Source organism: Cebidichthys violaceus, unplaced genomic scaffold, assembly GCF_023349555.1.
Source record: "Cebidichthys violaceus isolate CVI_PGR_0920_01 unplaced genomic scaffold, fCebVio1.0.p SCAF_2, whole genome shotgun sequence".
NCBI lineage: Eukaryota > Metazoa > Chordata > Actinopteri > Perciformes > Stichaeidae > Cebidichthys > Cebidichthys violaceus.
The window spans coordinates 16869933-16885094 of record NW_027176372.1 but is presented as its reverse complement, the minus strand read 5'-3'; the positions used below and the strand labels follow the sequence as shown (position 1 = coordinate 16885094).

The 15162-nt window shown below is 44.7% G+C and overlaps 3 protein-coding genes across 3 annotated transcripts; 2 read left to right on the top strand and 1 right to left on the bottom strand.

The window, feature by feature from the left end:
• Nucleotides 1-1989: 1989 nt before the first annotated feature.
• Nucleotides 1990-7965, top strand: LOC137875950 (uncharacterized). The gene is made up of 6 exons (XM_068715468.1): nucleotides 1990-2162; nucleotides 3023-3136; nucleotides 3255-4468; nucleotides 4905-5876; nucleotides 6028-6150; nucleotides 6552-7965. Exons 2-6 carry the CDS (start codon nucleotides 3034-3036, stop codon nucleotides 7248-7250), a joined length of 3111 nt encoding a protein of 1036 aa, XP_068571569.1. The 5' UTR covers nucleotides 1990-2162; nucleotides 3023-3033; the 3' UTR covers nucleotides 7251-7965.
• Nucleotides 7966-9011: 1046 nt separating this feature from the next.
• On the bottom strand, nucleotides 9012-11440 carry cryba1l1 (crystallin, beta A1, like 1). Its single transcript, XM_068714849.1, has 6 exons — nucleotides 11282-11440; nucleotides 10769-10851; nucleotides 10530-10648; nucleotides 10054-10195; nucleotides 9825-9967; nucleotides 9012-9632 (listed from the first exon to the last, which is right to left on the bottom strand). Exons 2-6 carry the CDS (start codon nucleotides 10841-10843, stop codon nucleotides 9485-9487), a joined length of 627 nt encoding a protein of 208 aa, XP_068570950.1. The 5' UTR covers nucleotides 10844-10851; nucleotides 11282-11440; the 3' UTR covers nucleotides 9012-9484.
• A 53-nt stretch (nucleotides 11441-11493) lies between these two features.
• On the top strand, nucleotides 11494-13885 carry LOC137875517 (beta-crystallin B1-like). Its single transcript, XM_068714848.1, has 7 exons — nucleotides 11494-11576; nucleotides 12468-12586; nucleotides 12821-12918; nucleotides 13022-13140; nucleotides 13231-13363; nucleotides 13467-13609; nucleotides 13714-13885. Exons 3-7 carry the CDS (start codon nucleotides 12826-12828, stop codon nucleotides 13883-13885), a joined length of 660 nt encoding a protein of 219 aa, XP_068570949.1. The 5' UTR covers nucleotides 11494-11576; nucleotides 12468-12586; nucleotides 12821-12825.
• The last annotated feature ends 1277 nt before the right edge of the window (nucleotides 13886-15162 follow it).

Genomic DNA, 15162 nt, shown 5'->3' with positions numbered 1-15162 from the left:
GCCATGATCATATAACGACCTTTTCAATTTCACCGTGCTGCAATTTAATAATATAGTTTGTCTCTGTAGTAACTTTTTGAATGTTTTAATTAGAAAGTGTGGCTGCCTGGTACGTACAGTCTGTAGCAGTGGATGTGAATAAACACTCTTCTCCTGAAGCTAATAAGAGCTTTAGCACTCTGTGGTGGACAAATGAAGGGAATCTTGTAAAGTTAAAGTCTTTTCCGTACAAATGTCCTGCTGTTGAGACTATCGATCCACCATGGCTCAGCTAGCAAACAGAGGGAACGTTGTATTATACAGACTTTAACTTTGGAAGTTACTAACTTGATTTGGTGAAACCTCATATAAGCTTCAGCTGGACTTCAGAGGTCATTTTGCACAGGACTGTCTGTCGCATATAAACTGCTATAAGCTACTTTAACGTTGTTTGGTGTACTATACTGTAGAAACCATTTGTCATCCCTCACATGTAGACTGGCACATAACATATCATATAACGCATTAGGATGCCTCTAACACTATCATGTATGTTTACACTAATGCTCAATCAGAGGCCGGGGTTGACAGGACAACATATAGGTGGATCAAAATATCACCTTGTTAATGTGTTTATTCATTTCACGGTGTCCAAAGTCGGTCATTAAAATAGTTTACCCCAAATAAGATCTCGACCAGACAGGCCTAGTTGGGTGAAAACAATTAACACACTATACTGTTTTATTGTGTCTCTGTGTGTCAGTATAGAGTGTCTTCAGCCACAGTAATGTGCCATTTATAGTGCTTCGCCACACTCCACCATAGAAACTAAAAAAAGTCCTTTTCATTTACTTTTGCTGAACAGCAGCTACAGTGACAAGTGAGGGTTAATGTTAACTATTAAATGTAGTGTAACACAAGATAAGTCAACACACCAACTAAGTCCCAGTTTCACTGAAATATATACCAAAACTTTAGCCACCGTATGACACACCAGACCAAGTCATGGTTAATGCTGAGTATACAGAGTTTAGCAAGGGTGTTTATTGCTTTTAAACTGTTCTTAAAAAGAAAAAAGACTCAGTTATTTCTTCCCTCAAATGTTGAATGTTTCTCTTTAAGTCCATCCATCACTTTATATAGGTGATAGTTTAACTTTATGGTTACTTTGGAGGCTGTAGTTTGTGGTGCTGCCATATTGAGAGGTGCATTTCCCAATATGTATTGAAATATTAGAAAATATGTTCCTTTTGTCCTTCGAAAGCAATACAACGTAAGACCTTTTAAAATGACCACGACGAAGAATCAACACCTCGCTCACAAACAAAGAAACATAAGATCCATGGAGGTAGTTTTCTCTAGGCAATGGTGGAATAAGTATTCAGATACCAAAGTTAAAGTAGCAATATTACAGTGTATAAGTACTCTGTTAAGTAAAAGTTATGAAATGTTAATCATCAAAATATCAAAATATAGTTAAAGTAGCAAAAGTCAAAGCCGCTATCATCCAAAATGTCCCAATTATTGTGTAAATCACTAATGTTGCTGCAGGTAAAGATGGGGCTAATTTTAATTACATTTTTTATAATGCTGGGTAGCTTAACTGGTAATTATATACCATAATGCATTAGTTGATTTGTATTTTGTATTAATAATATACATTTGTAACTAGTGACTAAAGCTTTAAAGTAAGTGTAGTGGAGATGTAAAAAGTACAATATTTGCCACTAAGTTGTAGTGTAGAAGCAGTGTAAAGTAGCATAAAATGGAAAAGATCACGAATCATACAATTACCTCAAAATTGTAAGTACAGTACTTGAGCAAACGATACTTTCCACCACTGGTTACTGAAAAAGGACAGTGGCTAATAGTTTAAGGCGAAAAGTAAAGTAGCAAAAGTGAACTATCTCGTATTTAATGTTGTATCGTTACTCTTTGACTGTCCTTGGCCGTGCGGTGACAGGCCCGCCCCCTGGTGGCGGAGCGATACGCGACAGTGTACCGCTGCTCCCTGATGACCCCGCTGACCTGTGGATGACCTCCCCCAAAAACAGACAGAAGAGAACAACTGAAAACTAAACAATTTACTGTCTGTTAATCCAACGTTGATACACATCACTTTTAACACAACCGAATGTTGTTTCTTTGATGTAGGAGCGGATTTATTGGGAGCTTTTAAAACGGTGAGTGAAGCCGATGTCTTGTCACTTGCCCGCGTTTATGTGTAACACGGCTACAGCCAGCCGAGAGAAAGTAGTTCAAACTGCTCAAGGTAGTTTAGTTAAAGTGACTAATGTAAATGTTCATGCATGATAACTAACAGGTGATCTGCTGTCACTAGTTCACTCCTCCATACTGCGGGTGGCTGTGTTGTGCACAGTTAGCTGTGATGCTAATCTGCAGGTGTGCAAATTAGCATCAACTTCTATGTAACGCACGAATTAATTTTTTGATATCAGTGAACTAACTTAAATGTTTGATTAAAAATGCAAAATGTAATATCAATTACAGAATTGTTTAAGATATAGCTACAGTACTAACTTGAGTAATTGTATTAATAGTATATATAAATGAAAATCCCAAACTTAATTTATGATATGATTTGTTGAATGCATCTCACTGTAACTTGTGCTTTAAGTATACAGTACTCCAACAGCCCTGCTAAAAAACAGTACATATTCTGTTTAATAATGGGTGGAGATAATGCAGTTCTTCTTTAAATTCAAGAAGATAATGTGCAAAACAGAGACAAGATCCTACTCACAACATCAGATCAATACAACACTGAGCAAGAGTTAGAAATGTGCTGGGCATGACGCTTTTGTCATTTTGTATACAGGTGGACTGTTGTTTGTATTGAATACTATTTGTTTTAAGTCCAACCTGTTTTTCACACAAGGGTTCTAGTATAAATAAGTGTATGAACTCGTGTTACATCTCTTATTCAAGCAGTCGCAGTCGTGTGGAAAGACATATTTGCAACGAATACAAACTTTCTTCGTCGTCTTTATTAATTCATCCTCACTCTGCTGCTCCACTGAAGTTGACGGGGAGATGTGGTGCTACCAGAAACCGGGGTTTGAAGCCCTGCTCCTCTCTGAGCTGCAGAGACAGCAGCAGTGCAGCCAGTTCTGTGACACTCTGCTCAAGACTGACGGTATGAACACACTCACACAAACATCATCATCTTAATCAGCATTATTTACAATGTCATGTTCTTGTTTCATGTGCTTGTGGAAGCCATCATCATTACTGACATCTTCCCCCTCCCCCAGGTGTATCAGTGCCAGCCCACAGTTGTGTTCTCTCGGCCATCAGCCCCCACATCTCCTCGGCTCTGTCCTCCTCGCCGCCGCCCCCCGCGGGACAGAGCCATCTCTTGGAGTTTCGGGCTCTCGGCGCCTGCACCCTGCTCCACGTGGTCAGACTGCTGTACTGTGGAGAGATGGCCGGCGAGGGGGAGAAGGAGAAGCAAGAGGCTATTTCTGCTGCAGCCAAGCTGGGCATCCACGGGCTGGTGGAGGTCACGAAAAGAGATGGCGGTGGCAGAAACGAGGAGGGCTGGCGCACGGAGGTAGGAGTGCAGACGGAGCCATTGATGCCTGAGGAGAATGAAGGGAGACCGGGGAGGTGGAAGAGAGAAGTGACAGATGGGAGCACCTTCCTGTGGAGAGAGACGCCGTCAGACGATAAAAAAGACACATGGACTCAGACAGAACAGCTGCAAGTACATTCAGGTCCTCCTCCTCACCCAGCAGCCTCCTTTGAGACCATCGATGTGACCGCTCTCCAGGGTGTAGGACAGACCGACGCCCATCTTGCTCCTCCTCAAACCCCCTACATCCCCATATCCTTCGTCTACCCACCAGATGAAAACCAAATACACCAACCTTCATCTGCTCTCGCGGCCTCCATGCGAGGATCCACAGCAGCTGGACACACCTTCGCCCCCCTATCCCTGCTTCCTTTCTCCAGCCGTGTGACCACAGGTCCTGCCAGGGATGTCACAGCAGTTGAAGAATGGGGGGACGAGCCGTTAGGGCGGTTTCGAGGCAACTTCCCAGGATACATCAGCTACTTCCTGCATCCGGATAAGGAGGAGGGTTTTGGTAGGGGGCGGGCAAGGAGGAGGTGGGGTGCAGGAGTGAGAGGAGCCAGGAGAGCTGGCACGGGTGAGAGAAGAGCCAGGAGACCACGAGCGAGAACGGCAGGTAGAGGGAGAGGAGGGTTGACACAGACGGTGGATGTTCAGGAGGTGGGGGTGAGAAGGCTGCAGAAGTTGTTCCTGCAGAGGTGGGGGCCGTCCAGAGCCGGTCAGGGGGGAGGAGCTGTAGGCAGGAAGCTGCACCTGAAGACCAGAGAGCTTCTGAAAGCCACAAAGAGCAGTCAGAGGAGAAGAGGGCGCAGAAAAGTGTGGGAGTTCAGCCAGAGTGGAGACGCGCTGCCCTACAGTGAGGGAGGAGGAGGTAACACGCAGCAGACTAACCAGGTGAGAGGGTTGACTAAACATCAAAACACGACACCAACATAAACTAAATATGAAAATAAGGTCCAATCTACAAACTCACCAGTCTCAATTAAACACTTTAAGAGCCGTTTACATTTTGAAGTACAGTATTTTATTTAGAAAGAAGAGTGGAGAGCCCACTGTGTATTATTAACATTATATCAATATTTCATTTTTAAATATCACGGTTATAACACTCCATGTCTGACCTATTAAGTGAACTCTTTGAGAAGTTGGTGCCTCTGCAACCGATCCATTGGTTAGAAGAGATGCTGAGTCCAGCTGTCTGATTGGTTCATTAAGATGTCCCAGCAGAGCTCTGACCAGTCACTGAGCTCAGAGAGGACAATAACTCTGCTCAGTGATTTGATTTAATAAATCATTTAAGTAATTAATACTCTTTTCTCCACGTTTACAGAACGGTCTTCCTGCTGGCTGGGCGAGGAGGGCGAAGGTCAAACCTACAGCACCCGTTTCCTTTCCTTCCCCTCACATACGATTCTACAACGTCCAGACCTCATCTGCCCTCAGCCCCTCCCTCCAGCCTTCACCTGCAGCCTCCTACGTGCCTCCAGCGTCGCCTCTCCTCCTCAGCACCTCCCCCCCTCCTCCAGCTCCTCCACCTCACGAGGAACAGCCCGAACACTTTGATCGTCTGCTGGAGGAAGTGATGATGGGCCTCGGCATTTTACCAAACAACAACAACAACAACAACAACAGCGCTCCACATTCCCAGCCTCCCCTTCCAACTGGTAGCGTCAGTTACGCCTCCTGTGGCGATACGTTAGTCCAAAACAAACACCGTGACCGCACCAGTGGCCTCCTGCAAGCAAGTCCAGCTTTTCACGGGTCCACGCAGGTTGTTGCTAAAGCAAGAGCGGATGTCAGCTCCCACCGTGGGCCGCCCGCTCTGCAGCAGCAAGGCGAGGGAGAGCTGAATGAGACGCTGGACCACTTCCTCCAGTCCTTTGAGCAGCATGTTGACAGCTGCACTGCGAATGAAGAGGTGGAGACAGGTGGTCAGAGCCGCTCAGAGGCGAGCCAGCCTTACACCGGCCTGAGCAAATACAGAAGGAGCAAGACGGACAGACGCTCTCAAATAACTGAACTGCAACAGAGGGATGAAGCGGAAAAACCGCCCTGCAAGACTTCTGCTCGCCGCGCCGCTCCTCCTAAAGACACAGAGGAAGTACCAGTGAAAGTCAAAGCACCAGCCAAACAACGGAAGAGGAGAAGAAAAAATGAGTATCTGTTCTCACTGGAGAAAAAGAGGGCGAGGAAGCCGGTGTCATCGAGGGACGCAAAGAGAGACGAGCAGCTGCAGCAGAGGCCTGTGGTGGAACTGGAGAGGAGTGACCAGCTGCACAAACACAGCTGTCTGGAAGTCAAGGTGACAAACCTTTCTTAACGACTCTCCACTACAGCCTCTGATGGTGTCTGCTGTCACCGTCAGTCGAGCAAAGTGTGACTGCTGTTAATACCACGGACTGTAACAGCCTCTGAATGACGTATCAAATGGTTTCTCTGTTTGTATTTTTCAGAGTCCTGCAAAAGCAAAGACCAGCTCATCATCATCATCATCATCATCAGTGAAACACCCACGGGACTCCTTGAGCACAAAGAAGTACCCGATCAGGAGCAGGTTCACAGACGCACATATCATGGTGAGCTTTGATCTTTTCTGGCGATGTATCCTATCGGCTTTGTTAATCTCCTGACTTTTCCTTTCGCACTTCCTAGCTGGTCAAATTGTTTGTGAGGACATTATTGGCTCTCAGACGATGAAGCCTGCAATATTTTGTGATCCTTTAACTTTTAATAGCATCATCTTCAGGTCAAAACTTGACTTTGTCCAATACTTAGATGTGCAACCAAATATCTGTCAACTGAATGGCCTTCCATGCTGAACATGGTGAACAGAATACCTGCTTCATGTCAGCATGTTAGAATTGTCATTGTGGCATGTTAGCATGATGACGTTAGCCTTTAGCTCAAAGCACCGCCCAGCATGAGTTATTTTTTTGTATTTGTCTGTATATTTTAGTCAGGTTAATTTGTTTTACAGGACAGTTTGCCCTTTCTTGAGGAGCCACTTCGGATTAAACGGCGTCCCGCAGAAGGCCGACCAAATTGCAGTCGAGACGAGCCCAATAAAAAAGCACAACTTCTCAGTTTATCTATCGCTGAGAGTTCAACGCCACCAATCCAGCCGCAGCCTGTGGAGCCCCGTGGCTCAGACGAACAACTAGAGAAGAATCCAGAGAGACACGAAGGAGAACATACTGTCGAGCCACAGCAAGAAGCAGAGGGAGCTACGAAGAGGGGAGCCGAGTCAGAGGAGGTGACAAGTGACAAATCCACTTGGATCAAGAGGATTTGCTATACGCCAACCAGTGTAAGAGATTGTTTAATATTAGAAGACCGACAAAACAATACAATGTGGAGTGAACTCGGACAAGCTGAGGACAGTTTGACGGCTGAGGAGATGGAGATAACCGAGGTGGACGGAGACCCTGAAGGGGACCGCTGCCACAGCAGCAGAGCGCCGATTCTGTCCCATTTTGTGACTTCTGTTTCACCGTCTTCACACTCGGCAGAGGAGGTCCGTCTACGGTCGACAGGAAGCTGGGAAGAAGACGAGGACATCGATGTGATCGGCGGCTGCGGTCCCGCACCCGAGCCGGTGATCATCAGCTGGACGGAGTCTTCAGAAGGTGAAGAGGAGGACGAAGACGAAGACGAGGACATTGATGTTGTCGGATAAAAGACAGACTACGCGTTATCGGTCTTCACTAATGTGAGTAAAGGTGAAGCTTGTTAACAAATAATAAGACAGAGGTGCTCTTACATAAGCACCTGTAGCATTTTCTACTCATCATCTTCAGTTCATGTTTTTGAGTTAAAGACAATGTGATTTCAGCATAAATGTTTTTATTGTGTTCAAACACTGACAATCACATGATTCCACCAAAGTTTAGGAAGAGAAGAGGTGTGAGCAACATGTCAGCTATTTGTTTAGATTGATAAGATGTGATTCATAATGCATAAAGACACTTGATTCAGCAACGAGCGAACATCACTGTAGTTTATATGCAGCTTTTGAGTTTCGGCTCTTCAGTTCACAGACGATCATCAGAGGTGACGGGGATCGTTCATTTTTCTTATACTTTAAAGATATTTAGCCGTTGATTTTATGTAAAGAACGTCAAAGTTGTAACTGCTTATTGTTAAGCAGATATTTTCAGCAAAGTGTTGTTTTAACTGTCAAGTGTTGAAAACAACACTAACTGAACAGTTTAGAAAGAAGAAAAAAGAATCAGGTTCAAGTGTTTTATTAGTTGTATCTATGACTATGGCTGTTTTAGTTGTAAATATGATTAATATTGTCATCCTCTGTTCGCCCACAGTTTGTAAATGTTTTACTCTCAGGTTTGTTAATGTTCCTCGTGGCACTTTCCTCAATAAACAAATCCTCTCTACGTCCTGCAAGCAGCTCTGTTATTTAAAATACCCACACAAACTGTTTAAGACAATATATCCAATAATACTGGAATCACACAGTCAGTGTTACAACTAAAATACACATCGTCGGCTCATATGTGGTCCACGTATTTGTCAGATTTGTGAAGCGGTGATAACCGAGGCGTTGTGTTTGGTGGTTGTTCCTCCGTATGTTCGCCCCATTCTCGTTAACATGACATCTCATGAAAGCCTGAAGGGATTTTCTGCGAATGTCACACAAACGTCGGACTCACAAACTGACTCAACGCTCACTGTGACCTCACAAAACATGTTTTTAGCCATAACTTAAGAATTCATATGCAAATGATGACAATTTCACACAAATGTCTACGAGGACAAAATGATGAGGTGACAACGTTTTTGACAGATTGACTGGTTGCTGGAGGCATTCACCTGCGAGGCGATAATTGTAGTTGATAAATGTTCTATCAGAGTGGAGAAGATATTTTCTTCATTTTCCATGTTTGGCCTGTTTGTATGTTTTTACTGAAGTTGCACTTTATTCAGCTTTCAGCCACCGTGTCAGTAAAAATATTGTATGTTTTTACAAAGAATAACTGAATGTAAAATGACCTGTTTTCTCCTTTATCCTGTCCTGTCTCCATTAGTCCTTACCTTCCTTTACAATATGCCGCCTGCCTAATTTAGCACATTAAATCAGTTTTAAATACAGATATTAAAGTGGCTACATTTTCAGGCTTTAACATATTAGGACCACTTGACCCCGAAGTTGAAAGGCGGCTGTAAGAAGTTTGTTTGACTGGGATTCATTATTGGACAAAATGTCAAAAACATCACTAGAATCGTATCAAACACCTGCAACTTACTTTAAGTTTGAGAAATGTCTTTAAACATTTTGATACTTTGTTAAAACTTTCCCAATTAAACCCATCGCAAGCACAACCGCTGTTCTCTGTGAAGAGACATGCGCATTTGAAGCCCACTTTATTCATTATAATAAAACCAGAGTGTATGAAGTGAAAATGAGTTTATTAGTTTTCAACCTGTGGATCAACCTCCTACACACAACATCATCACACATCTGAGCTGCACCACAGCGCAGAGGTTCTCCTGGGCACCATGTTGGAGCTTCATCTCCCCTCTTGTTTGGTTCCAGCTCGCTGAGGAATCGCTCAGCTCAGGCGAGGAGTACAGCGCAGGTGTGTGTTTGTGTGCGAGTGTGCGGAAACCTCTAAACCAAATAAAAAGACACTGTGTGTGAGTGTCCGGTTATGTCGGCATGTGTGTGTGTGAGTGGAGCGTGTGTTTCCCTGTGCTTTAACGGTGCGATATTGTCTCTTATCACACTCTGGCAGCAGCTGTAAATCAGTAGTGGTGTTGGGGCGGCTGTTGCGGCTCAAGTCGAGAGGAAGGAAAGGATTGAAGAGAGGAAGAAGGAAATAAGAGGAAGGGGTTATGGGTGAAGGGAGGGGGGGTCGAGGGGAGCTGCTGTCTCAGTCTCAGCCTGTGTCCCTCTTAGTGCTGGATGCGCCTGATGGACTGGATCTGGGGGGTCTGACAGTGGGACCCCCAGTTCCTCCAGTGCTGGTAGTCTCCGCTGTGTCTCTCACACTCCATGATGTACTGCTGGCCCCTGTAGCCGGGGTGCTGGTAGCACACAAAGCTGCGGGAGAAGGAAACAAAGGTCAGTGGGACTATTTTTAAGAGTGAGCCGGTTTTTATTTGAAGTGATATTTTGACAACAAAAACTAATCCGGATTTGAAATTGATATTCAAGCGTAAATCACCTGCAAAGTGGCGGAGCATTTTCAAAAGATGCATCTTATTATCAGTGATCACATTCACAGTAACTTACGCGCCGCACTGCACGTGCATGGAGCCAACTTCAGGCATCATCCAGCCCATGGCCTGCAGAGAGGGGTAGTCGTCACAGATCTCCACACTGCGGCCCATGAAGTTCTCCCTCTCGAAGATGACCATGCGACTGCTCTGGTGGGACTGCGGGGAGGAAAAAAAGCAACAGTTGGATTTTGGACACTTGTCGATTGCCACCTGAACACTGAGGGAGACAGGGATGTACTCACGGCGCAGTAGATGGGGCGCAGAGACATGAGGCGCTCCACGTGGTAGGAAAGGGAGCCGCTGTAAGCATCCCAGTGGGGGTACTCTCCTCTCTCCAGGATGAACTGCTGGCCCTGGAAGTCATGGTGCTCAAAGCCCACCCAGCTTTACAGAGAGACAGAGAGTACATCACTTTACTGCATGGTGTTTGTTTCTGTGATCCAACACTTGAAAGAAATAATTTTCTGATCAAATCTCATTTTCTACCAGGCTTAAGAGCAACAGTACAAAGACATGCAGTCAACAATTCAATTGTCTCAGTGCCTAAAACTTCCCACATGACTCCTCTTTATCTCCTCTTCTTGTTTGAGATAAATGTATCAAGAGGAAACAACAGGGATCATTTTTCTCCTTGATTCGCCCCATCGGTGTATATCATTACCAGTCAGAGACTCATTTTTGTCTTGTTTTTACCAGAAGAAAAGTTTAAGACACTTACGCTCCGCTCTCCACCCTGATGGAGCGGATGTTGTCCAGTCCACAATCCTGAATGTTGCAGCACTCAGAGGTGAACTCCAGGCACTTGCCCTGGAAATGCTCCTGCTCGAACACGGTCACCTGAGGGAGGAGCAGGGGAAGGAATTCAGTTGGCAACAAGATTGTAAATAGTTTATCCTCCTTTACCTTTCAGTATTCAGCAGACTCATACAATTTGTGCTCAAATGAGTGAGTGTTTACCTTGAAGAAAGGAGCCATGCCCATTCCTGAGTTGACCAGCGGCTGCATCATTGGGGACCTTGTAGTTCTGTACATCTTTACTCCTGATGTTCAAATGAAGACAAAGAAAAGTAAAGTCACCCAAAGTGAGCAAAACAAGGCAAGAAAATATGGGGGGAGCTGTTGGAGAAAAATGTTCTACATAGACTAATATAGCGCATAAACAATGTAAATAGACTTTGGCATGTTTTTCTTAGTGTAAAATCATGCTGGTGTTCGATTTCCACCACAAATCCATTTGAAACGTTCAGGCAATGCAGCTACAACTCATCTCAGAGCTAAAACATCTGGAGGCCAAAAACAGTTAATTTACTTTTTCAAAGTTTAAAAAAAAAATCAGAAGTATGAAATTCTGATGACAATAAAGATGTTGTACGGGTGTTTCAGAAAGTGCTTTTGGTTTTCGGTGTGAAGCACCAGTGTGCACCTGTCTGTCTGACCGTATCTGTGTTGAGAGCAGAGATGAGTCCTTACCTAGATTGGCACTTTATTGGAAGAGCTCGAAAAGTAGTACGCGCCTACGGCCTGCCTCGCGTAAAGCTTTGACGGAACCTGGCGCTTCAGTTTTATACCGACGGTCGAGGGGCGCGCATTCCCGGTGCGCGTCCATGGCTCTGACTCGACCTATGCACACCGCCCATCATGACACAGCGGCAGCGAGGCGCGCACCCGGATTGGCTGCGTGGCCGGTGGATGCTGTTGTCCCGCTGCGGGGGCCAGCTCAGCAGATCCCATAGTGCTGCTGGTGCTGCGAAACAAAGGCGCTCCGGTATGTTCGGACCCCGGTCAGCAGTCCAGCGCGTGCCCAGGCACAAAGGGCCGGGATCGAGGTGGAGAATGTGTGGATTAACGGCGGAGCAGAGGGGCACAGCTGGGGGGACACAGGAGAAGATAATTGGGTGGATCTGAATACGTGTATTGAAAAGTTAGAAAGCTATGATTGTAATTTTAGTAATGTTCTCACAACTACATCTCATTCTAGCCAAAGGACCCTTCAAGGGTACTTGCGTGCACACAGATGTGTGTTTTAGCTAAATCAATGATTTCCAAAGGAACTCATATACACGTGTGAATACAACAGTTGTGATGACGGTTCCCCTGCAGTCACATCCTCATTTATCAACCAACCATCACCTCAGATTATGTTTGGCTGCAATAATCCTATAAAACGTTTGTCTGTGGTATTATGCCTCTTAGGTCTTCCAGATGAAAATGTTCCTTTCATTTCATTCTGATTTATATATCTCACATGAATGTTACTCACTGACTTTATATGGAAACATGTAGCCTGGAACATTTCTATTGAATTATATTCATTAGTTGCAACCTTTTATGAATCAATCAATCACATAATTAATGTCACTGTATGAAATCAAGCCTGTCAAAATAGACTGGTTTATGCTTTGAATAAGTGGATTGATATGTTGAAAGGAGAATAAAGAAATTGAAATAAAAATAAAAATGATTGGGAATTATCTTACATTGTTTACCTGTAAGAGTTGATGCAGAAACATCAACTTGTGTTTCATTAGTTCAGTTAGTGACTGGTCCTCAGTCTGGTCTCCAGCTTCTGTCCGTCCTCTGCCTCCGCCCTTCCTCTCTGTCCGTCCCTCTCTGATGATGTGGGGTTTCTTTTGTCTCGCGTCTCTGACCTCAGCAGGTTTGTTTCTCTCCCCATAATCCCTCTCCTATGGGCGCCAGCGTATAAAAGGGAAGGGCGCACTCCGAGCCGCACACACTTTGAGTGAGGCTTGTCGTAGGCATCATACACACAGACAGGTAAGGTACACACACACACACACACACACACACACACACACACACACACATACAGGTGTGTGTAGACCCAAATATACATAGATTAGACTAAAATATACAGGTTATTCTGTGTTTGTCAGATTTTTTACATTTCTAATCTTTTCTCTATCTTGATACTGTTACACAGTGAAAACAGGATAGATTTGTTACATCAACTTATCCTTTCTCACTTTTTTTTTTCTTCTTTCCGCACAGCAATCATGTCCAGTGGAGATAAGTCCAAGACTTCTTCCCAGACCGATGGGAAGGCTGCTCAGAGCAAGAAGTCTGAGATGGGAATGATGGCCTACAAGGTGGGTGTCTCTCATATGAGATATTGAGATGTATTCAGTTTATCATATCACAGACCTTCACTGTGGTTGCACTGACTCATCTGTGTGCATCTGTCCCCTCCAGATGTACGTGTTCGACCAGGAGAACTTCCAGGGTCGCATGATCGAGATCAGCAACGAGTGCATGAATGTGTGTGAGATGGGCATGGACCGCGTGCGCTCCCTGCGTGTTGAGTGTGGACCGTAAGTCTCAAAATATATATATATATATATATATATATATATGAATTCAAAACTTTGCATGGACACTTCATAACACTGTCTCATCTGCAGCTTCGTGGGCTTCGAGCAGATGAACTTCTGTGGTGAGATGTACATCCTGGAGAAGGGAGAGTATCCTCGCTGGGACTCCTGGAGCAACTGCCAGAAGAACGACTACCTGCTGTCCTTCAGGCCCGTCAGAATGGTAAAAAAAGAAGAAAAAAAGACATACTCTCAAGTTTCCCTTTCTCTTTTGCTTTTTGACTGGCCCTTAAACTGTTGTTTCTCCCTGGTTTTCTCTCCTCCAGGACCCCGAGAAGCACAAGATCTGCCTGTATGAGGTTGGAGAGTTCAAGGGCCGCAAGATGGAGATCATGGACGACGACGTTCCCAGCCTGTTCTCCTATGGCTTCACCGACAGAGTGGGCAGCATCATTGTCAGCTGTGGAACGTGAGTGTGCAGTGGTTCCAGGTGTCACTGATGGAGATCAAATACATCAAAATTGACATGAAGCAAATCCTGTACTGACATGTTCCCTTCTTTTTTTCCTCCAGCTGGGTGGGATACCAGTTCCCTGGATACCGTGGAAGCCAGTACCTGCTGGAGAAGGGCGACTTCAGGCACTTCAACGAGTTCGGCGCCCGCCATCCTCAGTTCCAGTCTGTGAGGCGTATCCGTGACATGCAGTGGCACCAACAGGGCTGCTACACCATGGCCAGCAAGTGAGGCTCAGGGAAGGAGAGAAAGAGAAAGAGCGGAAGTGAGGGAGAGGGGCGGAGGAAGAGGGAAAGGGGGAGAGATGTCTGAGGCCTTACCTCAGTACCTTAAACGGTCTATGATCTAACGCAGTGAGGGGAAGGGGGAGGATCTAGATCTGTCCCTGATTGGAGACATCACCTCAGTGGAAACACTAGCTGGACCACCCTCCATTCCTCTCTGTCTCATCTTTTCTCTTTCTCCCCTATGGGCTGAGCTTTGCTTTCCCCCCTTTTCTCCCTTTTTTTAGTCCCTCACTTCAGTCCTCTCCACAGTCCTTTGAGACACCAAAGAGGGAACACGGCACCTCTTGCTGTTTTACACGCTTGATTCTCGGCTCAGGGTATGATGCATCATGGGAAACTGAGTCCCAAGAGCCCCCTGCCCCCCGTCTTCTTGCCCCTGTGCATTGCACACCCTCTCTGCTGTACAGAATCCTGGCCAAGTTTTCAATAAAAAGGAAAATCTTGATTTCAAAGATGATGTTGTTGTTTCTTATTACTGTCAATCCATTCTGATCACTTCTTTTCAGATACTCAAACTTTTCAAGAAATATTGAAAGAAAAAAAAGTGCAGTGTATAGAAAGAGACTGAAAGTTATCTAACAGGGCAGTTTCAGACTGGTGACGCTGACATATTGTTGTGGAGCGTGCTGTGTAACACAGGCTTTGTAAAATAGCAACAGGACATATCTCCATTTCTGCTGATATTCAGCCTCATTTCTACTTTCAATTAAAAAAAGAGACACTCCATAATCAAGTGGCATAGTACAGTAAAATGGCAGTTTATCAGCTTGTGTTAATAAATGTAATATCAAAATCATCTGGGGATTTAAACTCAGCAATATTGTACCTTAATTGGCCCAGGTAAAAATAATCAACCTTAATTTACTGCCCCACCTGGCAAGCAGCTAAGATACCCAAATCACACACACCCACGTGCTGACAAGCAGGTGCATGGCATGCTGGGTGTAGCTAACCACTAGATCCAAGATGTCAAACTCAAGCCCTTTTTTTATTGAAACAATTAATTAAAAGTTAGACTTGAAAATAAAAATATCCCCATGGTCAAAATTATGAGATAGAAAGTCGAAATTATGAGATATTATGAGATAGAAAGTCGAAATTATGAGATAGAAAGTCAAAATTATGAGATAGCATGTTGTCTGTGTGCCGACATTAAAACTATCACAACAGGTGGACGGGAGAGGCAGCAGCCCGTAAAGCGGTTTTCCAACAAGTGATTAA